The 27,348-nt window shown below is 36.5% G+C and overlaps 4 protein-coding genes across 8 annotated transcripts; 2 read left to right on the forward strand and 2 right to left on the reverse strand.

Moving 5' to 3' along the window:
- Positions 1 to 1,327: 1,327 nt before the first annotated feature.
- Positions 1,328 to 4,347, reverse strand: LOC120473570 (phenazine biosynthesis-like domain-containing protein 2). The gene is made up of 9 exons (XM_039663478.2): positions 4,095 to 4,347; positions 3,881 to 3,977; positions 3,706 to 3,804; positions 3,512 to 3,621; positions 3,381 to 3,410; positions 3,188 to 3,276; positions 1,898 to 2,073; positions 1,739 to 1,801; positions 1,328 to 1,620 (listed from the first exon to the last, which is right to left on the reverse strand). The coding sequence occupies exons 1-9, from the start codon at positions 4,176 to 4,178 to the stop codon at positions 1,508 to 1,510; spliced, it is 861 nt and encodes a 286-aa protein (XP_039519412.2). The 5' UTR covers positions 4,179 to 4,347; the 3' UTR covers positions 1,328 to 1,507.
- A 902-nt stretch (positions 4,348 to 5,249) lies between these two features.
- On the forward strand, positions 5,250 to 10,452 carry LOC120473568 (uncharacterized). Its single transcript, XM_089119206.1, has 7 exons — positions 5,250 to 5,280; positions 5,913 to 5,976; positions 6,136 to 6,252; positions 6,456 to 6,551; positions 6,640 to 6,711; positions 7,976 to 8,429; positions 9,663 to 10,452. The coding sequence occupies exons 1-7, from the start codon at positions 5,250 to 5,252 to the stop codon at positions 10,179 to 10,181; spliced, it is 1,353 nt and encodes a 450-aa protein (XP_088975332.1). The 3' UTR covers positions 10,182 to 10,452.
- A 371-nt stretch (positions 10,453 to 10,823) lies between these two features.
- c14h12orf43 (chromosome 14 C12orf43 homolog) lies at positions 10,824 to 17,141 on the forward strand. 4 transcript variants are annotated; one of them, XM_089119476.1, is made up of 7 exons: positions 10,824 to 11,008; positions 11,181 to 11,278; positions 11,421 to 11,442; positions 11,526 to 11,624; positions 11,756 to 11,823; positions 12,015 to 12,105; positions 13,863 to 17,141. In XM_089119476.1, the coding sequence occupies exons 1-7, from the start codon at positions 10,977 to 10,979 to the stop codon at positions 14,200 to 14,202; spliced, it is 750 nt and encodes a 249-aa protein (XP_088975602.1). In that variant the 5' UTR covers positions 10,824 to 10,976; the 3' UTR covers positions 14,203 to 17,141. The 4 variants fall into 4 exon arrangements, with proteins under 4 accessions (XP_088975602.1, XP_039519414.2, XP_039519413.2 ...); XM_089119478.1 differs by having other exon boundaries at positions 10,856 to 10,881; XM_039663480.2 differs by having other exon boundaries at positions 10,832 to 11,278; positions 11,369 to 11,442.
- hnf1a (HNF1 homeobox a) lies at positions 14,431 to 27,026 on the reverse strand. 2 transcript variants are annotated; one of them, XM_039663470.2, is made up of 10 exons: positions 26,449 to 27,026; positions 24,512 to 24,711; positions 24,239 to 24,419; positions 22,559 to 22,761; positions 22,218 to 22,366; positions 19,199 to 19,340; positions 18,940 to 19,116; positions 17,744 to 17,859; positions 16,856 to 16,940; positions 14,431 to 14,809 (listed from the first exon to the last, which is right to left on the reverse strand). In XM_039663470.2, the coding sequence occupies exons 1-10, from the start codon at positions 26,739 to 26,741 to the stop codon at positions 14,679 to 14,681; spliced, it is 1,677 nt and encodes a 558-aa protein (XP_039519404.2). In that variant the 5' UTR covers positions 26,742 to 27,026; the 3' UTR covers positions 14,431 to 14,678. The 2 variants fall into 2 exon arrangements, with proteins under 2 accessions (XP_039519404.2, XP_039519405.2); XM_039663471.2 differs by having other exon boundaries at positions 14,431 to 15,387; positions 26,449 to 27,025.
- Between the last annotated feature and the right edge of the window lie 322 nt (positions 27,027 to 27,348).

Raw genomic sequence — 27,348 nt, forward strand, 5'->3', positions numbered from 1 at the left:
AAGTGTCCTTAATAGAGAGAAGTTGTAATATGAGGCTAGAGGACCCATATTTGTGAAGTGAGCCTATTCATGGTTATGTCTGTCTGATGCATTATACTCGTGTTGTTTACAAGGTACCTAGGGCTGGGTTGAAAATGTTGATTTCTTGATTTTAAATCCCAAGAATCGATCTTTTAGGGTAGGCCTTTGCTGTTTTCAGATGATGTGTGAACAAAATGCACAAATTAAGGCAAACAAACAATCCATTTAAAAAATCCAAGTCATTAAATCTTGCATTCATTTAAAAAAAAAAAATGTTTATCTTCCTCAGTATTTTTGTTTCGGTTTCTCAATAAAAAGCTAACCATCTTCAAATCCACACAGTAAAAAAAAAAATTTTTCACAGTTTTTACATTGTTAACTCATCAAGGAGTTTTTCAAGTATGTCGATTTTAACTTGTTATTCAAAATTCAACTAATTCTTTTAAGTCAGTTTAATGTTATTTAAGTTTAAATTACTATAAACATCCAAGTTGATTGAACTTAAAGATTTAAGGCAGCAACATTTGCATTTAGTTTTAACGGTGAAGATACATTTACCTTAGATACAAAAGTTTGGAAAAATGTAACAAAATTAAGCCAATTTATGCTTAAAATAAGAACAAATATCTGTCGATGAGTTATTAAAACTTTTCTTTGAAATAAGTTTTTCGAAGCCTGTTGGCAGATGTTTTAAATCATGAACTTGCTTTATTTTAATCAGAGACTTTTATTTTGGACTATATCCAATATTCTACCACAAGGTGGTAGCAACGGACAACAAATCATTTTAAATCCCATCTCAAAATATTTTCATTGCTTATGAGATGAATATGACAATGTATTTATCGCTATTTGGAAAAAAAGGGCTGCTTTAATTTAATAAATATAATCATTTACACAAAAATATATTTTTGCAATACTGTTAGGCCTATACTAAAATACTGAGATGCAAATAGCATCTAACTACTATTTACACACTACAAAGAAAACACTGCTATTTTTACATAGTGTATATAGAATATATTGCCAATTTATTTTCATTTCATTTATTTTAATTCATAAATATAATTACTTAATATATGGTGTACTCTCCAACACTACAGGAGGAGCAGTGGCCATTTTGAGGGGGAAAAAAAACATGATTTTGGGAAAATAATTCCCAAAATCATCATGACAACTCATAATTTTGTTATAAATAGAATATTTGATGTAATGTGTCCACTTAAACATCCTATGTCAGAAATCTAAGCCAGATCAACAGCAGAAAGACAGTGATGTGGAAGCAGATTCCTTGAAGGGCACAATATAAGACAAAAATTTTTAAAAATGCCAATCAGAATCGAGAACAAACTTTTGTATAAATTTGATTAAATGGCACATAACTTAGAATGCACCTTCACAAGAATATAAACTAAAGTGAAATTTAATGCACATGATTTCCATCTAAAATATCCGCAAATTCAATGAATCGGTTGTGTAAGTTCATCTAGATTTTAAGAGTTCCTTGAAGAATGATCAGCGCCTGACCAATGATGTCCACTCGACCGTCATCTCTTATCTCCAGCTTTACCTCTCCGCCACGACTGGAACACTGGTAAGCTAAAAAAAACAAATATAGAGGAGATAAATGTCTTTGCAACTTGTTTTGTTAACTTATATTCTTTTTTTCATTCCAGTATTTGTGATGACATCACATGAAGGAAAAGAAGGCTATTACCCATCATTTTCTTTTTCTCCAACTTCTCAGACCAATAGCCAGCAAGGACTGTATGTGCAGACCCTTTTAGAAATAAAGTTGTAGTACGATGCATTGATTTGTATTGGCTTAGTAATACTTATGAGTTTACATTGTTCACATTTCTCATGTTCTTCTCACCAGTAACTGGATCTTCAGGGACGCCAACCCAGGGTGAGAAGACACGGGAGTAGAAGTCATATCCAGACTGAGAGGTCTGTGTTTCTTTCAACGTAACAATGAGACTTTTAATCTTACCAGTGGTCTCATTTCTCACAAGAGTCTCTGCCTCTGGCCTCAAAGACATAAGATCGGACCTGCCAACAATAAAGAATTAACAACACTGTAGAGAAGCGTACTTCACATCCTAAGGGATTATTAGGAACACCATACTAATACTGTGTTTGACCCCCGTTCACCCTCAGAACTGCCTTACTTCTACGTGGCATTAGTTCAACAAGGAGCTGAAAGCATTCTTTAGAAATGTTGGCCCATATAGGTAGCATTTTGCAGTTGATGGAGATTTGTGGGCACGAAGCTCCCGTTCCACCACATCCCAAAGATGCTCTGTCTATTGGGTTGAGATCTGGTGACTGTGGTGGCCATTTTAGTACAGTGCACTCAACAATGCCCATATGGCACTAAGGGGATGGACATGGTCAGAAACAATGCTCAGATAGCCCATGGCCTTTAAACCATGCCCAATTGGCACTAAGGGGCCTAAAGTGTGCCAAGAAAACATCCCCCACACCATTACACCACCACCACCAGCCTGCACAGTGGTAACAAGGCATGATGGATCCATTTTCTCATTCTGTTTACGCCAAATTCTGACTCTACTATCTGAATGTCTCAACAGAAATCAAGACTTTGATGCTTTGCTGCATACCTCGGTTGTAGCGAGTGGTTATTTCAGTCAAAGTTGCTCTTCTATCAGCTTGAATCCGTCGGCCCATTCTCCTCTGACCTCTAGCATCAACGAGGCATATTCGTCCACAAAACTGCCGCATACTGGATGTTTTTCCCTTTTCACACCATTCTTTTAAACCCTAGAAATGGTTGTGTGTGAAAATCCCAGTAACTGAGCAGATTGTGAAATACTCAGACCGGCCCATCTGGCACCAACAACCGTGCCACGCTCAAAATTGCTTAAATCACCTTTCTTTCCCATTCTGACATTCAGTTTGGAGTTCAGGAGACTGTCTTGACCAGGACCACACCCCTAAATGCATTGAAGCAACTGCAATGTGATTGGTTGATTAGATAATTGCATTTATCAGAAATTGAACAGGTGTTCCTAATAATCCTTTAGGTGAGTGTAGATTTTTCCTTTTTCTATGCAAAGCTGTTGTTTTAATGTTTAATGCATTCAAATACATTTCCATTATCAATCTCATTTTCTTTGTTAATTTCAGAAATGTTTAGCAGTACCTGTTGCATGTGTCAGCTAGACGAATCATTAGATTTTTTATGGCTGGACTGTAGCACACATCCTGAATGGGTAAGTCTCCAACAGCAGCCTGAAAACATAAGGCAAAATGGTGACAAAAAATTGTTTCTGCTTGTGTCATTCTAAAATATTCTAAAAAAAAAAAAAAAAAGAAATAAATACTGACAGTGTTACCTTCAAAAGGTCCTTAATTTCATGTTGGTCCTGCAAATGAAACACCCAAATTCAGACCAAAAGCAACCACTTGATTGAGTCCTTTTTGGTTTTGCTGAAGAAAGCGTCCACAAAGTGTCTTTTGGTCATACCTGAGGCGTTGGTTTGTTTAAGGGGAAGTCCATTATTAAAGATTCTTCATGCTGGCGTACCATAAGCTCCCCACTCATCGTCTCAAACACAACAACAGGATTGATATTCTCTGTTTGAGGATATTGTGCTTTTAGAATGGTCACCAGTCCATTGTTTTTGGTAAAAGATTAATGTCAGGATGAGCATTTCTTACTTTTAAGGTAAAAGAGCACTGCTGCTGAGGCCAGTGTTGCATGTCCACATAATGGATACTCGCTTTTGGGGGTAAACCAGCGTAACCCAAACCTTGCCCCTTTAAAAATGTATCAAACCAGAATGTAAATAAGAGTTATTTGATTATTTCAAAATGCATCTCAGCAGAAGAATACCTGAGGTAAAATCCGTAGAATTCTGTTTTGTGATGAAAGCAGTGTCTGATAAATTCATCTCTGCAGCAATGCTTTGGTAAAGATCATCTTGCAGCTCCTAAATGTATTACAGAGAAACATTAACATTGTAAAGGGCAGAACACGTTTACATTTTATTAATATGTACGTTGACGTATTTAGAAGACTGTCTTGTGATAGTGTATTAGCTACTTACATTTTCTATAAGACATACTGCAGCAGGATTACCTTTGAAAGGTACATTGGTAAAAGCATCAACAGTAAATATTGGAATTTCCATGATTGTCGTGGCAAATTCGCTGTATCAGTTTTGGTCCCAAAACAAGCTCGTGAGTCGAAGTTCCAGGTCTCAGGCGATTTTAATTTATTGAATATGCAATAAAGTTGAAATGCCAGCTGTTTATCTGACTCATTCAATGTACAGCCTCACTTGTTCTTTTCTTTTTCTTTTTTTTATCGCTATGCCCAATGGGCGCTTTTCTTTTTGCTCCACCTCATGAGACCATTGCCTAAAAAAGGCATCTCGCCTGTGCCAAACGAAACCGATCTCCACAGTCCACACACTAAAGTTTGGTTGAGGTGTACAAAATAACGCTTCAGTCTGTTTATCCGCGGTGGCAGGGAGTAAGGCATAATATAAAAATATGTGAACAAAACTATACTTTTGAAGCGATCGACCCGAGTTCCGCCTGTTGCGATCTCCTTGTTCTCCTTTTCTCCATTGCATAGATTCAAGGCCTCTATTTTCAATATGAAAAATATCTGTGAAAAGTGGTATTGAAATGGCTAACGATTTAATAAAAGTGTTTATAAACAGGGGGAGGGTTTCCCAATAAGGAGGCATTTATTTTATAGGCTAAATGTTTTGCAGGTATGTAAAATACTGAGTTATAGTATCTATTTACTCTTCTTCCAAAGAAAATACTGTTCGAGTAGGCTATATAATTTTATTGCACATTGTAATCTTAAGTTAAAATATAGGAATTTACACAAGTTGATATTTGTACAAGTCATAGAATGGGGGGCTTATTCTCCAGTTGGGGGCCTTTCTTTAATATTTGACATTTTGTGTTATATGACAACACATTTAGCTAAAGTTTATTTTTTCCTACACGGCCAATGCAAAGTCATCCTGCAAAAGCTTAACTTGTATCTATATAGCCTATGTTACAATAAGTAAATCCCCATTGTTCTTTGGGGGGAGAGATCTTTCCCCATCATCGGCCTATAGGCTACTTACCCCTAACACGTCGTGTTGTGTATTTCTAATAGGAAAACGTTTAATTAGTATGTTATGCCAATACACAGCATATTTGTGACGTTGTCTTTATACTGATCACGTGCTGAAAGCATGAATAAACAAGTTTGGTCAACCCGGTTTGGTAGGTTTTTGTTGATCTTGCCTGGAAAGTCAGGTCTGTTTGCTGATTTTAGAGGGGTGTTCGGCACTTTTCGGCTTGCTGGCCTGGAGATTTGGGAAACCAGCTTACAGAAGCAAGCTATCTCAAGCTACTTATAATAAACATTGTTTGTTAGTTTACTGAGGAGGGCGGAAAGTTGAGCATCAGCCTACGTGAATAGTAAAGGAAGATTTACTGAAAGTGAAACTGATTTGCAAGACCGAAAATTTCATAGAGGCTACTCTGTAAGTAGGCTGCATCATATTTATATGAACACATTTACAAGTGTTACCATTCTTTCATGACCAACATATTTTCACTGCATATTTACATGTTTTTAATGTGAAAACCACTTAGTTTTGATTTCTGCAAATAAAAAAATGGATGATCTCATGTTTGCTTGCCTTTCTTTAAGCTACTCACAGGTCTCAAGTTTGTCTGCTCTTAAAGGACATCACAATGAGTCTAAACGAACCACTTGATTTTAAAAGGTGCACAAAATTCTGTATTTTTGAGTTTTTATCACATGTGTTTTGAAACGAAGAATCTTTGATGTAGCTCATATTTATCTATGGTAAAGAATTGATTACAAATCATACTGTGTTGATTTCAAGCCAACCCAAAAGAAAAAGATCAGAGACCGAACAAACTGCCAAAAAAACATGCCAAAAATAAAAGGTAAAAAACGTAAGGTAAACCTTTCCATTTTTGTGTAAAGAAAGCTAAGCCATATTTGCTGAAATAGAGGAATCTATAATTGACATTACAGTTTAGTAAAATGTATAAAAATGAACGTTTATATCACACTGAGTTCTGTTTGACATTCTCACCAAATAGACAAAAGTCAAAGAGAGCAGCTTCTCCTACATCCAGTTATCTGTCAATGAGGACTGACTATTCAATGGATCCACCAACCAACTTTAAAAGTGGAGAGACATTTCCTTTGCATTCAAGGTGATTTTTACTTAAATACAAAAATGAAAGCAGATTTGACTCATTATGGTTCCAATAATATGCAAAATATTAAAATAACAAGAATCTAAAATGATAATTTTAAAAATAATTACATTCTTTCTCATGAATTTGTATTATAAGACAAAACAGCAATTTCTAATCGAACACAATGCCATGCACCAACACTATTCTTAAAATGACAGGATTAAGAGAGAACGAGAGACTTCCCCAGTCACTGGTTATATTTCACTAAGTGACAACCCAGTGAACGTTTCAAAAGGCATTGCATCTGACTTGAGGTAGGAAATTTGCCATATTTGTAATAATACGTAATAAAATGTAATAAAAAGAAATAAGTATAGCCTAAATGACACTGTTTTCTTAAAGAGTAAAAGCAGCTTGGTCAATAGATCCACCAACCAACCTCAAAGTTGCAGAAACTTTCCCATTGGATCCAAGGTGAGAAGTTATTCATTTGTTATTTGTTCAAATAAATAACATTTAAAAACTCAGCATTAAAAAGTTAGTTCACATCATTTACTCACCTCCATGCCATCCCATATGTATATGACTTTCTTTAAGTAAACAAAGATTTTTAGTAAAATAATTGATCTCTTTGAGTCGATGCAAGTGTGTGCCGCTCGGTTGGCGCTTGCAAAATCAAACCACACACACCATTCGTGACTGTGATCCTTATGAACTCAGTGGATGGATCAGTGTATTCTAAAGATATGTGTGTTTAAGATAATATTTTAAAATCTTTCCCCACCATTGACGAGATTTTCCATAATGACATGGCGCTTCCCTGCCATTGACAAATTTTTCGGACAGAATTCTGACCCCAGTGATGTTACAGATCTTCTTAAAGAGAACATCTTCTTCTCTCCTGCAGCTTCACAAGACACTTACTTCAGGTCTCACAATGTTCCTCTCATGAAAGCTCATATATGACAGTAGACTGGAAGCAATGATTTATAGTTATAAAGTAAAAAATATATTTGTATCTTTCTTACCGAAACCTAATGTTTCACTTCAGAAGACATTGATTCATTCACTGGGGTTATATGGCTCGGTCACCGTGATTTTGCCAAGTAAGACATGGTCCTGGATCAACATTCCTGTCCCAAAATGTACTCCTTAGCAAACACAGAACATTCCCCTAACTTTCCCGAATGGTCCCATGAGGTTATTCTTTTGGGAACCAAACAAGAACATTATAGGAACGTTCCATGTAGGTTATTTTTAGGTTCCATTTTTATAACGTGAGGAAAATGATCCGGGAACGTTCCCTTAACCTTAAAGGAAAATTCTAGGAACGTTCTGGGAACCTAAAACTAATGAAAGGTGAATGACTGATATGTAAGCCCTTCACCCTGGTTCTAAGCCTAAACTTGACATAAACTGTGAACTTGTCCCTCAAATCTGATTGGTTGATTGGAAAGTTGATCCAGGATCAACAAGGATGTTCATCAACGATCAACGACGTCGTTCACTGTGGTCTTATATAACGTCAACCAAGTGGCACACATTCAATGGAATTATATGAACTATATTTTGGAAACAGTTTTGTTTGTGTTTATTTGATGAAGAAAGTCATATACATCAGGGATGGCATTGTTTGAGTAAATGATGAGAGAAATACAAATATTCTGTGAACTATGACTTTAAGCAATGTGACAGCAGAGTTTCATTTAGAGAATTAATTTAGTTTTATGACTTCCAGATTTCTGACAGAGCAAGACTTAATGTGTCGAGTTTGCAAATCGATGTTGAAGGACCCAGTGTCCATGCCCTGTGGACACAATTACTGCAACGCTTGTATTAATGCATTCTGGGACAATCGTGCAGGAGAATATGGTTGTCCACACTGTGGTAAAGCATCAGAAACACGGCCAGTGCTGAGCATAAATGCAGATCTGGCTGAAGTGGTTAAATACAAGCAGCAGACAGGCTTCAGTCCAGCCCTTCCACAACAATCGTATGCCGGACCAGAGGATGTGGCCTGTGATTTCTGCTCTGGGCGCAAATTGAAATCTGTGAAGTCTTGTTTGACTTGTGGCGTGGTCCTATGTGAGACTCATGTCAGGCAACATTACACGGTACCAGCACTAGAGAAACACACACTGGTTGACGTGACTGGAGACATTAAAACGAGACAGCCTCATGCAGATATAAAGGTTTGGTATCCTAATTAAATTATTATTTTTAATTCTATAATGCGTATACTTCATTAAAGTTGTCATGAAATGGAATTTGTGATCTGTATAGTGATAGTGTATAGTGAAATCAAGACTGCATTTAGATTATATGGTTCAACCCAATTCCGATTTTGTTTCCTCCCATGTGGCACAGATCAGAAATGACCCACGAACGTGTAAGCAGCAGTAAAAAAGCACATGGATTCTGATATTCTAAGATCAGTTTCAGGCCTTGTTTATGTGGAAACAAATTTGATATGAATACGTTCATTTGCGTCTACCATAATGCGGACAGATTGGATATTCCCCTGTCAATTCGAGTTGTACATCTTTGAAAAAAAAAAATATATATATATATATATATATATATATATAGTTTCATGCTTGTTGACCTAGTTCCTTCGTGTGCGAGTTAGCCTAATTAATTTCACCTGTTATTCATTCCAATGATTGGTTTGGTCCGTCTATTTAAAGGAGTAGTTCACTTTAAAAAAAAAAAAGGTTGATAATTTAATCACCCCCAAGATCTCCATGTCTTTCTTTCTTCAGTCGAAAAGAAATTAAGGTTTTTGATGAAAATATTCCAGGATTTTTCTCCATATAATGCACTTTAATGGTAACCAAATGGTTCAAGGTCCAGAAGACAGTTTCAGTGCAAACTGTTCAAAGGGCTTTAAACGATTCCAGACGATGAATAAGGGTCTTATCAAGAGAAACGACTCTCCTGTTCAAACTCATTCATCAAAATGAACGAATCTTTTCCCGTTCATTTCATTTGTTGAATAAATGACACGAAAAAAGATCCGTTCATTTTGATAAACGAGTTCGAACAGGAGAGTCACGGACATGCATCACAGAACAGAGCAATACAAGGCGACCATTTGAGCTTACAATTTGTTTGTTTTTTATGAGTGATCGTTTCGCTTGATAAGACCCTTATTCATCGTCTGGAATTGTTTAAAGCCCTTTGAACGGTTTGCAGTTTGCACTGAAACTGTCTTTTGGACCTTGAACCGTTTGGTTACTGTACCCGTCCTCACTCCAGTAAATGCATCATCAGAGAAGACAATAGATGTAGCTGAAAGAGGGAGGGGAATTTATTTTGATTCAAATTTACGAGAACACATAATGTACACGCATAAATACTGCAAATAATTGTCAAATTTGATTTCATTGTCATTTTAATTTGCTTGGTGTATTTTCTTTTTGTAGGAGATGGCAGTCGCTGCCAAGCTTCAGACACGTCTAAAAAGATCTGCAAAAACCTTCAGACCTAAAACAAAAGAAAAAAAAGATCATGTTAAAAAAATTGCACTTATGTGCTCCACACTACAGCAAGAGGTTTCAGGACTCAAAGAAAAACTCTCAAAGTTAGAGAAGAATAATACAAAGAAAGAATATGAGGATGAAGAGGAATATGATGATGAGGAGGACGACTTTGGAGAGGAAGAAGATGATGATGATGATGATGAGGAGGAGGAGGAGGATTATGGAGATTATGATGAGGATGGTGATGACAACGAGGACAATAGTGAGAAAGATTTTGATGCAGAGACTTATGAAGAAGAGGAGGATGATGAAGATGAGTTAGATAGTTTAGATGATGAGGACGAAAACAAAGAAGATTGGGAGGAAGATGATTGGGAAGAGAATGAAGACATGGAAGACTATGATGATGAGGACAGTTCTGAGAAAGATAGCGATGAGGATTATGATGACCCATACTATTAATCATCTCTGCTTACAGTGACAATTGTTTTTATTAATACATATCTTTCTGCAAAGACATTTCAAAGCATTTTGTGGGAAATAATTACAGTTAAAACAGCCATTACTTTTAAAAGTGCTGCGTGTGTTACTTCTTATGAAACTAACTAATTGCGTTAGTTACTTTTTAATTACTTTTTGTCACTGGAGGCATGTTTGTTTGTTTGTTTTTATAACAAAAAAACAAAAGTTATATTTTTTGTAAAAAAAAGTTAAAATGTATCAAATACAATGCATCAGGAGTTCAGATGCAAAAGCCTCTAAATGCCATTTGAAATTTTCTTCTTGAATGATGATTTTTATCAAACTTGTACATTTAAGTTCAGTAATTTCACTTAAATAACAATAGGTAATCATCATTGCCATTTAACTGAAATCACTGAACTTAAATACACAAGCTTGATAAAAATGATCATTCTAGAAGAAAATTTGAAATGGCACTTACACAAAAAGTATTCTCGTTGCTTCATAAATTTAAGATTGAGCCACTGTAGTGAATTGCAATATTTTATTTTTTTATAATATAGATTACCACAGGGTAATGCACACACAACCGGAGGCTACAGTTTCAGGACCGCATTTAGCTCCATTACAGCAGGGGGCAGTAAAGCACCTCATGCTTGACGCTGCAACCTGAGCGTTGGGTTTCAACTACACGTGAAATGTAATGTACATGGAAATGAACGAAAAACGAAAGCTTGTGTTCTGTGGATACTGAAAGTTGACGAATCGTTCATGAACGACACATCCCTACTCTGAATGCGTGACGTTAAAGTGGAGAATTGCACGTTGTATGTGTCACTGTTTAAATATTTCTCCCGATGCTGCACCACTGTGTACTTTAATGTTCCTGCGTTTTTTGCGCGTCATGTCACCCAGCCTAAACTAATGCTTGACGTCTCAACTGCGTAGTTTCATAGCTACAAACTGATGTTTTATTCATTAAAACTGATATACCTTGAGGATGTCTGAAAGCAGCAGCAGTGAGGATGAAAACTCTGCAAGACTGAAAGAAGCTGTCTGGAGCTTTGGACCACAGGATACCAAGATCAATGAAAAAGGTAACGTGTTTTATTATTAATAGAGGTCTTTATTTTTTCGAGTTGTATGTAGTTAATAATATGATATGAAGTTACTTCTTATCAATCAAGCGTCAACATGTATATCTGAGGACTAACGCAGTGCTGCCTTTATCCCACACAGATGGAGAAAACAAAAGTCGTAGGTGAGTCAGTATGCATTTAAAAAGCTTTGAGATTGGATTTCAGTGGTTATTTTGTCATGAGTTTGGATAACTTTGTTACACAGAGTCGATGTTTCAAAGCATGAACATGATGGGAATGAGCTCGGGACAACACCTGAGTTTCAATCCCATGTGGCAAAAAAATTAGGAGCCATGTTAGACGGGTGAGACACTACTAAAAGTATTATTTCTCACTTTCAACTTATGAGTATATGTGTCATTATCTTTTATTTATCTGCTGGTCAATCAGTACAATTTCTCTCCCTCACTCTTTTACAAACACACTTAACTGTAGGTGCATTTCAGAAGTGTTTGCTAAAACAGTGGACTCAGAACCTCAGTCCAAAAACAGAGATGAAGAAGGTAAGCCAACTCCTCAATTGCCAATAGAGATCTTATAGTTCAGGTTTTTCTTGAGGTGCGTCAAGAAAAAGAATAAAAAATCTTAAGAGTTACTACAGTAAATGTACATTAACACAAAGTTACATATATACATTTACATATCCACAAATCTGAATTTCAAATAGCTGACTGTTTCATGTCGTTTTCTAAAGGTTTCCGTCTGTTCTCCACATCTACCTCTGGTAAATGGATGGAACAATCGCCACCTCCACCTCCTAAAAGGAGACCAATTCCCAGCTCTAGGTGAGTCTGAGTCTGATGATTGGGTGATCAGTCATGACGTGTCCTTCATGTCATTATTGTATTAGTCATAATGTATTAGTCATTATTCGTCAGCCACCATTTACACTGGCACGCGCATGCCCAGTGTTGGTGAATCGTCACGTGATCCGCGTTTTCAGTCGTTTTAATGTGGATGGAAATTAATTCTAATACGCAGATAAAACGCTGGTGTTGACGGAGTTCGTATTCGTTTTAATTCTCAGTTTTAAACGAAAACACAGTACTGTGGACAGGGCCTGAGACACTTCAGATGTGTTGTGTACCATTATAGTTTTGAATTGTTTGAAACATGATTGAAATCACTTCAAAAAAGGAAAAAGCACCTGGATAGTTCACCTAAAAATGAAAATTTGGTCTTTTACTCGCCCTCAAGTTGTTCCAAACCTGTGAATGTCGGACTCGGTAGCCATTGACCTTCATAGTAGGAAAAAAAATACTATGGAAGTCAATGGCTACAATCAACTGTGGTTACCAACATTCTTCAAAATATCACTTTTCTTTTTTTTTTATCAATTTTTTTGTTCAACAGAAGAAAGAAACTCATACAGGAACAATATAAGGGCGAGTAAATTATAACATAATTTTCATTTTTGGGTTAACCTTAATTTAATTTTCCCGCTAACAAAGTGTTTCAGTTTATGCATATTAATTTATGGGCACCAGTACTGTTATTTAATTGCTGTTATTTATTTTTTTATTTTCAAAAAACATTGATGCATTATTAATAATACCTAGCAATTATTTTTTCTTGTTCTATTTTCATTAACAACATGGTTTAGTTAAATTCATTAATTTTTTTGTCTGTGTGGAGTGCATTTTATTTCCCCATGGCATATGCATTTTGGTTCTTTATACTTATTATCCAATGATTTTTTTGCATTTTTTAGGTATTATTTTATTTCTTTGTAAGGCTATAGATTTTTTTTTTTTTTTTTAATAAGAAAATAAGAGACTTGATCAGGAGTGTAAAATTATTTTTTAAAGTTAAGGGCTCTTACACACTTTTTCAAACTATGTCTGATATATGTATATATGAAGTGCTTGGGACATGGCTTTTAATGGTGAGCCTTTTGTTTTTGTAATCAGGTTCTCAAAAAAAATAATAATTTGGATTTATAGGCCAATATATAGGTTCTCGGCTTTCAAAGATAGAGTTATCGGTGCATCCCTATTGGAAACACAGATGAAGATATTTTTAATGAAATCTGAGATATTTCTGTCCTACCATTGTAAATCTATTCACTTTAACATTTTTAATTAATCCAGATGAATCAAGCAGACAAAATGTATTTTAAATGTCATTATTTTATGATCTCATTTTGATAATAGATTTTCAAGGGACAGAAATCTCTCAATTTCATTAAAATATCTTCATTTGTGTTTCCAAGATGAAAGAAAGTCAAATGGGTTTTGAATGATATGAGGTCGAGTAATTGGTGACAATTACATTTTTTTGTTTGATCGATCTTACACTTCAAGACAAGTCATTGTCCAACAATATTATCACAGTAAATGAGGGAGAATATGCTTAATTGTCATAAATGTCACAATGCACATAATAGAAAAATATGTTTTCTTTGCCATTTCAATGTGCCCTTTCTGTCTTTCTATCTCTCTGTCTGTCTTTAATAATTAAACAGCTAGTAAGTTTATAATAAATTTGGCATTAATGGCAATCTATGTTATGTAAAAACTATCTTGTTCCTTTATTTCTACAGTGACAGTGACAGTGAGATGGAGATGAGGCTCAGAGAAGCTGCTGTGTCTGTGTCAGACATCCTCGGCCCTTTAGCCCAAACCCTCACAGAGAAGACAGAGGGGAAAAGTACGACAAACGTGCAGTCTGGGGAGGACGACACAGTCGCAAAGAAGACAAAGAAAAAGAAGAAAAGAAAAACATGCACTGAGGGAAGTGAGGAGAAAAGTATTCATGTATCAGAAAAACAGTCGAACGGAAAAGGAACAGAAGCGCAAACAACTGTGGTAGAGAATTTGACAAAGAAAAAAAAGAAAAAGAAACGAAAAAAGTTGGATTCATCAAAGGCCGATGATGAATGAAAGACTTTTTATTATTCTGTTTATGCTGTTCTAGGTGTTTGTATGTAGTTATATGTTCATTGAGGATGAACAGTTCCTGCGAAGTTAGAAGAACCCGTTGCTTGCCAGTTTAGCATTTTCATGCTATAAATCCCTCCCAAAAAATCATCAATAAAGTAAAGTTGCAATTTTACTACAAAATATTTTTCTAAAGTCTAGTCTAGCAAATCGAAATCTAGAACAGTTACATTTTATTGTACATGCATTTTTTATTAGTCACACATTTGAATCCTGAAACTAATTATAGTTGTGAAATGAAAACTTGACTGTCCTTTTATTGAGCATAATTTAAGGATTTATGAAGAAACATCATCATTAGCATGGGTAAGCAGCAGATAGCAATATAGCAGGACAGATGTGTATATGTTTTAGTTTTTCATTGTTGTCTGTTTGCTCTCAGCAGCTTTTGGAAGTGGTATTGTCATCAGTAGCTGCAGCTATTGTGCAGTAGAGACCATCTGTGTAGGGATGTAAGGGTCGATGTCCCCTGGTGAAGACGAAAGCAGGTGTGTAGGATGGGTTTCACTTGTCTGGGTCTGAGAGTAGAGCTCCAAACTATCTGAAGACACTGGAAATTTAAAGGTGAAGTGAGTGAGATTGATTAATGTTACATTCTCTTAATACAATTTATGTACATTGACTACTATTAGTATGCCATTAATGGGTGTATCTCTCCCAAAAGTGTAAACATTAAGCCTACTGAACATCCTGTTCACACACACTCCGTTTGCAGTATATATTTTAGTACGTATGCGGTGCACGTGCTTATCCGCGGCTTTAGACGGAATAAATATAAGCAACGCAATATTCGATTCATTGTTTCTATATAGAATTATAGGCCTACAGTATATTAAGAATGCTCAAGCAAGTGGCTAAACATTTAAACACGATACTACTTGCGTAAAATGTTAGTAGTCACAAATAGTTTAAACTAACTTACCATCCACACCAACTGCCGAAGAAATTGTCTCCCATGCCTTTTTCTTTCGTGTTTAAAACTTTATTTGATAAGTCCTGCTGGTCATACAACACGTGTTTTTCCACCTCACTGTTTAGACGATCGTCATCCATTGTAGCTTTCTTGTTCCGAGTGTAGTTCTCTGACCACCAGCATGTCACATAATTGCATGGTGCGTTCTAGTGCATCTCACATTAGAAAAAGTACTTTAGATGTCATTTTATTTTTGCAACTCCTGGTAAGTCTAAGGAAGCTGGTTTCTGCTACAGAATAATAGATGGTAATTGTGTCTTTTTTTCCCCCGCAATTGCAAGTTTATATCTAAAATGAAAGAAATATTACCAGAATTGCGAGAAACTCTGCTATAACATGCAGTTTACTGACTTTATTTCTCGTAATTGTGAGTTTATGTTACGCAATTATGACTATATCTGAATTGTCAGAATTGTGACAAGTTGCGTTTTTTAAAATTCTTATTTCGTGGCTTTTCTAGCTTTGCTTTTCTTTACTGTGAAAAAAATGGTATACTTAAATTATTTGCATTTATGGTAAAATTGCTTTATTTTCATGTCGACTTGTGTTCATTTTGCCCATGAATTGTGTGACTAGATGCAAACTATCTCTGCACTGCACCACTGTGCAGTGTGAATGCTTGGGCCCGTTTCGTGGGAAAATACACACTGCAAACGGAGTATGTGTGAACCTGGTGTCAGTCTCTTTACAGCTCGGGGTGTGGCTACTTAAAGCAGGTGGAGCCAAAGGGTATTTGCCGGTGCGGGTCCATGACTGACGTGCATGCGCTGATGGAAATTCAGCTTTGTTTCCAGAAGTGCAAGCCCAAATTCGCTGCATTTAGACTGCCAAAGATTAAACGGGTCATGAACTCGCCAAAGTGAACGGGGCATTGAGATGTCAAACGGCTTCAAATGTTTGTGGCGTGTCACTTCAAAAAATGCTCCGGGTACTTTGGCTGCTTATAAGTGAGACGCTCGCGTTGGCTCTAGACGGTGTTGGCTTACTCAACTGCTTACTTGACGCATAGGAACATAGCTAAGTTTTCCTAATATATTGGAGTTTTTATTGTTAGTAGCCTACTTTACCAGACAGCAACATAGTGACGGCCCAGATCATCCCACCTGTGGTCCACGTGGATTCCACACTTACCAGGTCTGGGCCGGATCTGGGCCGACACTGTTGCTGTCTGAGTAGGTGTCACTATGTTGCAGAAATGACATTCTTCATCTTTAATTAAAGGGACTTTTTTTGGAAATAGGCTAATTTTACAACTCCCCCAGAGTTACACAGTTGGGTTTTACCGTTTTCGAATTCATTCAGCCGATTTTCTGATATTTAGAAGAATACCAGTACCATATATAACCAGTTATATGCACTATAATATAATAGTATATTTTTTCCTACTATGGAAGTCAATGGGACCAGAAACTGTCTGGTTATTGATATTCTTCTAAATATCAGGAAATCGGCTGAATGGATTCGAAAATGGAAAAACTCAACTGTTTAATTCTGAGGGAGTTGTAAAATGAGCCTATTTCCAAAAAAAAGTGGAGTATCCCTTTAAAGGAGAGCCATAGATTGGTAATGCAATGGTTTCATAGTAGTAAGATCTGAATTTGGCTACCGTAACAGGGTTTGTACCTGGTTCTGGTGAAGTGGATTGCAGATGTAAAGACTCTTCTTCAATGGGAGTGTCTGTGTGACCTTCAGGATCTGAGGTGAGAATCTGATCAGGAGGAAAAAGATTTTGTCATTTGAAAGAATCGCTGTAGATAGATTCACAATAGCTTTGCTTTAAAATTAAATGTAAAAGCTGTTTTGAATGTCTATAACACATTTTTGTTTTTGATTTGAATCAATTAATGGTGATGAATGTTGTCTTTGAATAGATTTAAATCCATAAAATAAATTCCATTCCTCGTTTTTATCTCTTGGCCGTTTTTACACGCACAAAAAAAATCAGATTATAAAAGCATAATGTAAATGTGATAACCTGAGTTACAAGAGCAGTTTCTAGAAATTCTAAGACAGTGTTATGTTATGTAGATACCTTATGTGAAAGATTGTGTGTTAAAAAAAAATATTAATTTATATCAGATCAAAAATAAGTCTGGGAACTAAATGCAGTGATTTTAAAAGGTCACTTTTTGCATCTTCAAAGTTTTGGTTACCTGGACTTTCACACAAAAACCTCTCATTAAAAAAATAAATAAAAAAAAATCAGCATTCTTTTATGCATAGAAAACTCAAAGGAACAGCATTTATTTGAAAATGAATGCCTTTGTAACATTATGAATGTCTTTATTGTCACTTTTGACCAATTTAGTTCACTCTTGCAGAATATCTAACTGACCTTAAACATTTGAACTCTAGTGTATCTCCAAAAGAGAATTATGGGTATATTAATGTATCAATGTCATGTCCACATGTATTAATATACATGAAAAGCCCAGTTTATGAATCTTAATCTAAAAATGATGTGCATGTAAACATGGTCAGTGTGGTGAGATTGTGATGTTTGGTTCTTGCCTGTCGAACAGCTGTGAGGTTAGTCAGTGTCCCAATGCTGTTGCTGTCTGCGATGACCATAGCCTGGGACAGGAGACTGGAGGAGGGGTAAGAGCTCAGGTCTGCTTTGCTATACACTGAAACGCACAATATTAAAGCAGAATTTGGGTTAAGGCAAACTAGGTCTTTACATGTTTCTCTTCCATTCAAAACTCAACGGCACCATGTGATTGTTGTGTAGTAGCTAGAGTCTTCTGATTACAAGTATGTTGCTACACTTCCGGTCAAATTTGGAAAAAAATAATGACTTTTTTTGTGTGTGCTTGTTTAAATTAAGTCTCTTATGTTCACAAAAGCTGCATTTATTTGATCAAAAACAGTAATTTTACTTTTTAAAATTATTTTTAATATTTTAAAATGGAATCTGGCAGCAAAACTGAAATCACGTGTCACATGATCCTTCAGAAATCTTTCTGAAATGCTGATTTGCTGCTCAGCTATTTTGTTATTGTTGCTTAATTACTTTTTTTAATGGTTCTTATTATTAGTAATATTTTGTGGAAACTGACCCATTTTGTTTTCAGCATTCTTTAATGAATAGAAAGTAAAACAAATTAACAAGAAAAAAAATATTTTGAAATATTATGTCTTTACTTTCACTTTTGATCAATTTATTGAATCCTTCCTGAATATGTGTTCCCTTGTTTTTCTTTTTTTATTTCTCTACCCAGAATGGTACTGTATCATGGTTTACACACAAAAAAAAAATATTAGCATCACAAATGTTTTCAACGTTGATAATTGTAAAAAATATGTGTGTTGAGCAGCAAATCAGCATATTAGAATGATTTCTGAAGGATCATGTGACATTGAAGGCTGGAGGAATGGTGCTAAAAATTCAACTTTACAATTACAGGAATAAAATACATTCTAAAATATATTAACATAGAAAACACTTCTTTTAAATTAGTAATATTTTACAATATCACTAGTATTGTTGCTATTACTGTAGTTTTGATCAAATAAAATGTATCCTTGCTGAAGGGAACTTCTTTCAAAAAACACCACTATAGTCCATAGACTGCTTTAGCGTATGTGGTTGCTATGATGTTTTGGATGGTTTCTAAGAAATCATTAGATGGTTTTGTAAAAAATGTTCCCCCATAATAATAAGCACCACTAATTAATTACTTAAACCACTTATTAAGTGTACTTACTGTGGCATGGGAACTGTGCCATTGTTGCCATGAAGGAGCTTGGGCCAATGTGTGACTGGAGCTGCTGTGCTATTGGCTGCTGAGGTGAGGATTGAAGCTGCTGCTGAAAAGAGATTGGCTGAAGGGTAGTAAACCCTCCCCCCATGTTGACTGTCTGTGGTTGAGAGGATGTCAAACCTACAGTAAAATATGTGTATTAACATTAATTAGCAGTGTTTTGTTGTTAAACTGTTCATGTAGATCACTATATGCCTTATACCTATGAGAAGTGAAGAGTCTCCAAGACTCATTACACTTGGTAAGGAGGCCATGATCAGTCCTGGAGGGGCAGCGGAGGATCCGGATAATCCATGCAAGGAAGTGAGAGTACTAACAGGAGGTAAGGAGCCACAACCAGATACCTAAGAGAGGAATAAAAACCAAGACTGTCAGGCTTCAGTTTCCATTTGCCTGGCTTAAAGGAATAGTTGACCCCAAAAGTGAAAAATCTCATGTGGGTTGCTCAAAGATGTGCTACGATTCTCCTATTGAGTTGTTTGGAACTATTATATTTGGCGAAGAAAGAGCAAAAATAAACAAATAATGTGTCTAAAATATAAAATAAGTCCGTTAATAATAACTTATTGTTTTTCAAACTGTTAAATAAAATCAATATCACATTTGCGATCACGCAGGGAAAACAACAGCACTCATACTGTATGTCATACATGCAAAGAAAAAAAAAAAAACACTAGAAAGGGGGCATTTTTTGCACCCATAACGTGAATTTTTGGAGCAGTTTAGTGGCATTTTTGCCTCATAGCCCTGTTATATGTAGGGTATGTAATTTGGGAGAGGATAGGAATAACAAGCTAGCTTTAAAAGTGTAAGATCCCACTTTCCCTTCAGAGTGTCTAGGAGGAACTGTAAAAGGTTTCTGTAACACTTTAGAATACGGTTCCTTTGTTAATGAATAATTACACAAGAACCAAGGAGTAACATTATTAACAATCTACTAACTATTAACTAAAAAGAAACTCTGAATAACAAATTAGTAAGTAATAACACACAGATGAAAGTTGTACTTCACTATTAACTAATCAATAACTACTATTTTTTCCCAGAGAACTACTGAAAAAGTTTCATAATTCATGCAGAACTAATCAATAACCAATGCAGGACAAATGACTATCACTACATTAACATTTTAACTGCTACTGTAAATTAATACACAAGGTTGTTTACATTATCAATTATAGCATAGTAGACTTATGATTTGGAAAAGCTGTTAATGATTGGCCTATGCTGTCTATTTATCAACTGAATCATTTTTAAAGAAATTGATTTTTAAATGCAGTTGTCGGGACCTTATACTGTGGCCAATTTTCCAAGATGGTCCACTCCTCACTGGAGAACAAGAAATCCAGGGTACACATTCCCACCTTCACCCTCTGACCTCCAGATCCAACTCCTCCCACCTTACATATACCTTAATCTACCCATCTCCGCCACCTGATCCCTAATCCTACCCATCTCTACCCCCTGATCCCTAACCCCACCCCTAATCCTACCCATCTCCACCCCTTAGATCTGGATCCAACTCCGCCCCCAGGATCTCATGAACTACAATGAGGTGCTACTGGATTTTTCCGGCATTCCTCTGGACTGGCATTGAATCACTAGAGTCATGGTGAGTACTGGAGCATATTGAGTCATCAGCCACCCAAATACCATATACAGTTATTTTATTGTTTAACCTACCTCCCAAAAAATATGTTTTTATGTATGTCTCCTAGCTCATACTAACCTAAAGGATTATTAGGAACACCATACTAATACTGTGTTTGACCCCCTTTCGCCTTCAGAACTGCCTTAATTCTACGTGGCATTGATTCAACAAGGAGCTGAAAGCATTCTTTAGAAATGTTGGCCCATATTGTTAGAATCTTGCAGTTGATGGAGATTTGTGGGATGCACATCCAGGGCACGAAGATCCCGTTCCACCACATCCCAAAGATACTCTATTGGGTTGAGATCTGGTGACTGTGGGGGCCATTTTAGTACAGTGAACTCATTGTGGCAATTGGCATTAAGGGGCCTAAAGTGTGCCAAGAAAACATCCCCCACACCATTACACCACCACCACCAGTCTGCACAGTGGTAACAAGGCATGATGGATCCATGTTCTCATTCTCTTTACGCCAAATTCTGACTCTACCATCTGAATGTCTCAACAGAAATCAAGACTCATCAGACCAGGCAACATTTTTCCAGTCTTCAATTGTCCAATTTTGCTGAGCAAAAAAAAAATATTAATAATTTTCCTATTTGTAGTGGAGATGAGTGGTACCCGGTGGGTTCTTCTGCTGTTGTAGCCCATCCGCCTCAAGGTTGTGCGTGTTGTGGCTTCACAAATGCTTTGCTGCATACCTCGGTTGTAGCGAGTGGTTATTTCAGTCAAAGTTGCTCTTCTATCAGCTTGAATCAGTCGGCCCATTCTCCTCTGACCTCTAGCATCAACAAGGCATATATTCGCCCACAGGACTGCCGCATACTGGATGTTTTTCCCTTTTCACACCATTCTTTGTAAACCCGAGGAAATGGTTGTGTGTGAAAATCCCAGTAACTGAGCAGATTGTGAAATACTCAGACCGGCCCATCTGGCACCAACAACCATACCACGCTCAAAATTGCTTAAATCACCTTTCTTTCCCATTCTGACATTCAGTTTGGAGTTCAGGAGATTGTCTTGACCAGGACCACACCCCTAAATGCATTGAAGCAACTGCAATGTGATTGGTTGATTAGATAATTGCATTAATGAGAAATTGAACAGGTGTTCCTAATAATCCTTTAGGTGAGTGTATATATATATATATATATATATATATATATATATGTTTGTGTGTGTGTGTGTGTGTGTGTGTGCATATCTTGTAAGTGATTAGAAGATTCTACACTTTATTGGCTTTTCATTAATAACTAGAATCATGGTAACAAACTAGTAATGACTCAAGTGCTACATACTTCTAAAGAAATTTTCTAAAAGTATACTATTTAAAAGTTAATCAAAAATCTCAAACACTTGAAATTACTTAAGTGTTTGGTTGGACAAATCATGACTAGATCATGTAGTAACACTTGAGTCATTACTAGTTAGTTCCCATGATCTTCATTTTAGGATACGGGTCCATGCATCTCTGCATGCATTCCTCAATTCCGTTATTGTGAACACAGACTGTTCCTTTAATCTCACTGATTTATTGTGATATGTGTCAAGAAGTGTATTTTATTCTCACTGGTTTAAGATGGTGTGCGTCCAGGAGTGTATGACTGGGTTCTAGCTGAACTGGACTGGCGAGACGACCGCCACCACCCCTGTCTTCACCACTGGAGTTTCTCATTGTGCCCAAACTCTCACACAGCACTGACTGGCTGTACTTCAGACCTTCAGTGAATGGACACAAGAGAAAGTTAGGTAAAACAGGTCAGATTTTGGTAGAAATATATTTAAAGAATTCTTTTAAGTCATTCAGAATCAACCCATTGAACACTAAAAATGTTTCAATAATTGATTTTGCGCGAATGACAGGCATCAGTCAACAGATGGTATATGGCATGAGCTTAAATGACTTCGTACCTGGTGAAGGACTAGATGATAATGTTTGTCCTGTGGAGGAAGCTGATTGGCTGCTGTAGGGAACGTCCAGTGCTAGTTTGTGGCGAAAGGCCTCCTCTTTACGCCGATTCGCGAACCAATTGTATACACGAACCTCTGTGACCAAATTAGAGCCCAGGCCAGCCAATTGAGAAGGAGAAACTCCCCTCTGAAGACACTCCGCTCTAAAACACACACATGCATTCAAGCGGTATTATCCAGCTTCTGCTTACCAAATTTGAGCGCTCTATGTTGATATGTGAATAAAAGCCTAAATTAAATCTGTTTATCATATAAAACAACCGTATCTCTTCAGAAGACTAAAACGTCCTAAACGGCTCGATTCATATGGATTTCATTTGCGATCTCTTTAAGAACGTTTTGAAGAGTTTTGTGTAAATAGACTTTTAATGGATGAACAGAAATCTCTCAGATTTCTTTAAAATATTGTTTGTCTTGAGAATATAAACAGAATTATGGCTTTAAAATGACATGAGGGTAAAAAAATCTGAATTTAGTATTTAAATTGACAGAATTTAAAATTTTGGGTGAACTATCCCCTTAAAGGGATACTCCACTTTTTTTTGGAAATAGGCTCTCCCCCAGAGTTAGTTGAGTTGTACCGTTTTCGAACATATTCAGTCGATATTGATATTTAGAAGAATATCATTAAACAGACAGTTTCTGGTCTCATTGACTTCCATAGTATATATTTTTTTTCTACTATGGAAGTCAATGAGACCAGAAACTGTCTGGTTACTGATATTCTTCTAAATATCAGAAAATCGGCTGAATGGATTCGAAAACGGTAAAACTCGACTGTTTAACTCTGGTAAAATGAGCCTATTTCCAAAAAAAGTGGAGTATCCCTTTAACCCTTTAATACATTGCGTCTTTAGCCACATGGGAAGTTATTCAGTACCCTCCTCCCCCTCATTTATGTTTTAAAGTTAGATATCAACCTTCTTATTATTCCTCCATCAATTCATTATAAACAATATAACAAGAAAAAAATTGTAAAGGTAAATTGTAAAAAAATTGTATAGGGTCGCATACGACCCGAGGTTTGTAATAATGCAGTATAAGAAAAAAGAAAAAGTTTGGGTTTTTTTTCTGCACAACAACAATTAAATCTTTGATGCTGAATTGAACACAATGATAAAGTGACGTTTCACTCATAGTTACCGCTGGCAGAAAACAAATGAATAGGAAGCATCATCAGCAAAAGTTGAAATGGTTCAGTGATTTTGTTGAACACAATCTAATATTAGTGTCACTGTCACTTGATGGTGGATCTGATGAAGAAGCTGTCAGCGATCAAAATATTGACTTTGAAGATGTTGAAAATGATAGCTTGCGAGTATGAGCCAGATGCTGAATGTACTGGGAAATGAGCTCTGACGAGGACAGTGATGATGGTATAAAACATCTGCTCAAACTGAACCCTTCCAAGCTCCAAAAGGTTACAAAATATGCTTTATTTTATTCTTCTGTAATATCAGGAGAGTTTTAAATGATCGTGACAGGTAGAGATCCATCCGTAATAGATAGAACCGGGTCGCTTAAGACCTGAATCTATATATAAAAATGATAGATGAAACATTTTTAAGGGTTGAAATCAATTTGGGCTATGACATCCAGTTCACTCATGTGTTCATTTACCTGTTGCACTCCTCCACCAGTCCCTCCCTCTCCTCCTTACTGGGGTTCTTCTGTCGTTCATAAGCCTGGAACAGGATTTGCTGGGAGGCAGGACCCCATTTGAATCGATTCCTCCGTCCCTTTCTCACATCCTCACCGGATTCCTCTCCTGACATGACACCGCGACTGGCATTGGTGAATTCTGCATTAATCAGTGTGAGATGAATTCATTCTAAAAGTGTACAAAAACAAAATCTTGTAAAAGAGAATTAAGAAATGTCCATATATACTCACGTTGGCTGATCTCTGTCTGTTTCTTGATGTACCAGCTGTACAGGGCGGCACGCTTTTGGTTCTTCATGGGTGTGCCCTTGTTGAGGTGCTGGGAGAGATGGGATTGGTTGAGGCCCGTAGACTCCACCACCTCTCTCTGTGGTAGGTTGTGTTGCTGCATGTAACTCTTCACTATTTTAGCCACATGCCAGGGATCCTGTCTAACACACCAACACATTAATACATTATAAGATGCCTTTCTGAATATCTCCAAACAAGTTCTCATGAAAGTGCATGAGGTTTATTTCAGGATAATTCGAAGGAAATGGTGCCATTTTTGTCTATAAATTTCAGGATTTCGTTTTTTTTTTTTTGTTTGTTTCAAGAATCATATTTTTCTATCTTAATTATGTAATTACGGCCTTTCAAAATGTTCTATATCTATTTTAATTATAGTCAGTAATTTATTTATTTTTTAAAATAATTGAATACATTTTGTTTAAGGTAATTTGGGGCTCAGTAAAGTTTTTTTACAATAATTTAATACTGTTATTCTGAGGTCATTTTAAGTGAATTAAATTGATTAAAAGTAACAGCAAAGACTTATGAAATTGCATGAACAGCATGAGGTTTATTTCGGGATAAATCTAGGGAAATGGTGCCGAAAAAAAAAAAAGTAAACATTTAGAAATTGACAAGAATGCAGTCTAATTTAAAAAAAAAAGTCTAGGGAAATGGTGCCATTTTTTGCCTATAAATTTCAGGATTTCTTTTTTTTGTCTCAAGAATCATATTTTGTATCTGAATTATGTAATTACGGCCTTTCAAAATGTTCTATATGCATTTTAATGAATTATTTTTAAATAATTGAATACTTTTATTCAAAGGTAATTTTGGGGTCAGTAAAGTTTTTTTTACTATAATTTAATACTTTTATTCTAAGGTCATTTTAAGTGAATTAAATTTATTAAAAGTGGCAGCAAAGACTTATGTTACAAAATATTTCTATTTAACATAAAAAATATTTATTCATTAGAGAATCCTGTAAAAAAAGTATCAGTTTCCAAAAAATATTTAGCAGCACAACTCTTTTCAACATTGATTACACACACACACACACCATATATTTATATTAGTACACAGTATATATTACACCGATTGCACTGTAGCCTGTACAAAACCCTACAAAATATTCAGAACATTTTATTTTCATTTTTTCGAGACAAAACGCTTTAAAAATGTTTTGAGAGAAGGGTGAGGGGGAAGAGGAAGGATAGTATAGAGGTAGAGATGGTGCAATGTTTACACTGTAAGATAAGGAAAGAGACACGGGGCCAAAGTCCAGTAAAAGTATAACCTTTGTGAAAGCCATACAAACACACAAAGCCTCACAAACACACAAACATATCCAACAGCAATGCATTTCAACTATACAAATCACACACACATAAAGCAATTGAAATAAAGAGCATTACAAATCCATTTTCATCACTGTTCAAAGAGCCACATGTTCAGCAACAAACCTCCCTTCACAACAGCACTATCTTTACAATATCACCACAGTCTTGTGTACACAAACACACACACACACAGAGCGATGTCACTCTGTTAATTTTAACCAGTCGATGTAGCTCATTTATTAAAAAGATAGAAATGGCCAGAGAATAATGAATAGGGTGGGTAATTAGTAACTAAAAAAGGTGGAACCTCCTTTATATTCACCCCATCAGTTGGGAAGCAGTGCATTAGAGGAGAGAGGAAGCCAATGAATAGGAATAGAAGAGAGAAGACTTGAGATCAGCCAGAGAAAAAGAGGAGGTTTAATCAGGAGTAAAATAGTAAGTTGAGAAGACGAAGGTAGATTTTGATGAAGAGCAACATTTGAGGTCTTGTTAAATAGTTCAGCGTGTGTGTTTTGGATGAAGTTTGGATTGATTGGAAGTTTTTTAGTTACTTACTGCAACAGCTGGTCGACTTCAGCCCGTTGCCTGGCGGCCTCCTCCGGTGGAAGTCTCTCCAAATCATGGAAGATGGGAGGAGGATTGTCCATCTCTCCCTCCTCAGAGCTCTCTCCGTCGGCCCGGTCCGTTCTCTCTCCGCCGGCCGGGCCCCGTTCTCTCTCCAGGTCTCCCATGGCCTGGATCAGCAGCTCTTTGGACAGTCCCGAGCCCAGCAGGGACCACACCAGCTGCTCCTGCAAGGCCGACAGCCGGCCGCTTCCTTCTGCTCTCCTCCCCTCTCCTCCCTCCATCTCTCGTGTTCCGAGGTGTTTTAGCAGCCGTCGTTCTTCTATAATTTGCTTTGTGGGCAAACAGACGTACACACACGCAGTTATCGGACTCGTTCGGTGTTCACCTGTTTCTCAGGGTTTGAGTTCTGTAGACCGTCCGTCAGAAGTAGAGCTTGTTTTCATTTTCTTTATGCTTTTCTTTTCCTTGTTTTCCAGTGTTCCTCTGTTTCTGCTTCTGTTTTAAGTCTAGACACCTGTTGTCCTTTTGCTTTGAAATCTGATTTTTTTTGCTACTTGCTTTCCCTTCATCCCCTCCTCCTTACTCTGTCGCTCTCTCTCTCTCTCTCTCTCTCTCTCTCGTTCTCTCCCCCCTCTTTGTGAACTTTGGCCTCGGCCTGTGTTGAGGGCAAAGTGTAGAGTCTAACCATTGAGTGAAAATGAGCATTACAAACACATTCAACACTCACACTGTAATCTTGCCTGAGAATCTTGAAACGTTTGAGACTCCTGTTTACATGTTCACGTCACATACTGCACATATGATGTTTCTTAAAACTTCTTGCACTTTTATGTACCATACCATTTATGTACCAATTGTCCCAATTTAATATATATATATATATATATA

The sequence above is a fragment of the Pimephales promelas genome, chromosome 14 (assembly GCF_988280905.1).
Source record: "Pimephales promelas chromosome 14, fPimPro1.hap1.1, whole genome shotgun sequence".
Lineage (NCBI taxonomy): Eukaryota > Metazoa > Chordata > Actinopteri > Cypriniformes > Leuciscidae > Pimephales > Pimephales promelas.

Excerpts from the sequence above, each read along its gene's own strand:
- hnf1a (XM_039663470.2), bottom strand. The coding sequence starts at position 26,741 with ATGGAGGGAGGAGAGGGGAGGAGAGCAGAAGGAAGCGGCCGGCTGTCG. Across the intron at positions 24,712-26,448 it reads GAAGTCGACCAGCTGTTGCA|ACAGGATCCCTGGCATGTGG; the intron begins GTAAGTAACTAA and ends TTGGTGTGTTAG. Across the intron at positions 22,762-24,238 it reads CTGGTGGAGGAGTGCAACAG|AGCGGAGTGTCTTCAGAGGG; the intron begins GTAAATGAACAC and ends TGTGTGTTTTAG.
- c14h12orf43 (XM_089119476.1), top strand. The coding sequence starts at position 10,977 with ATGCGTGACGTTAAAGTGGAGAATTGCACGTT. Across the intron at positions 11,009-11,180 it reads AAAGTGGAGAATTGCACGTT|GATGTCTGAAAGCAGCAGCA; the intron begins GTATGTGTCACT and ends ATATACCTTGAG. Across the intron at positions 11,625-11,755 it reads TTAGGAGCCATGTTAGACGG|GTGCATTTCAGAAGTGTTTG; the intron begins GTGAGACACTAC and ends ACTTAACTGTAG.
- LOC120473568 (XM_089119206.1), top strand. The coding sequence starts at position 5,250 with ATGAATAAACAAGTTTGGTCAACCCGGTTTG. Across the intron at positions 6,712-7,975 it reads ACTTTCCCATTGGATCCAAG|ATTTCTGACAGAGCAAGACT; the intron begins GTGAGAAGTTAT and ends TATGACTTCCAG. Across the intron at positions 8,430-9,662 it reads AGCCTCATGCAGATATAAAG|GAGATGGCAGTCGCTGCCAA; the intron begins GTTTGGTATCCT and ends TTCTTTTTGTAG.
- LOC120473570 (XM_039663478.2), bottom strand. The coding sequence starts at position 4,178 with ATGGAAATTCCAATATTTACTGTTGATGCTTTTACCAATGTACCTTTC. Across the intron at positions 3,411-3,511 it reads TAAACAAACCAACGCCTCAG|GACCAACATGAAATTAAGGA; the intron begins GTATGACCAAAA and ends TTTCATTTGCAG. Across the intron at positions 1,621-1,738 it reads GGAGAAAAAGAAAATGATGG|CTTACCAGTGTTCCAGTCGT; the intron begins GTAATAGCCTTC and ends TGTTTTTTTTAG.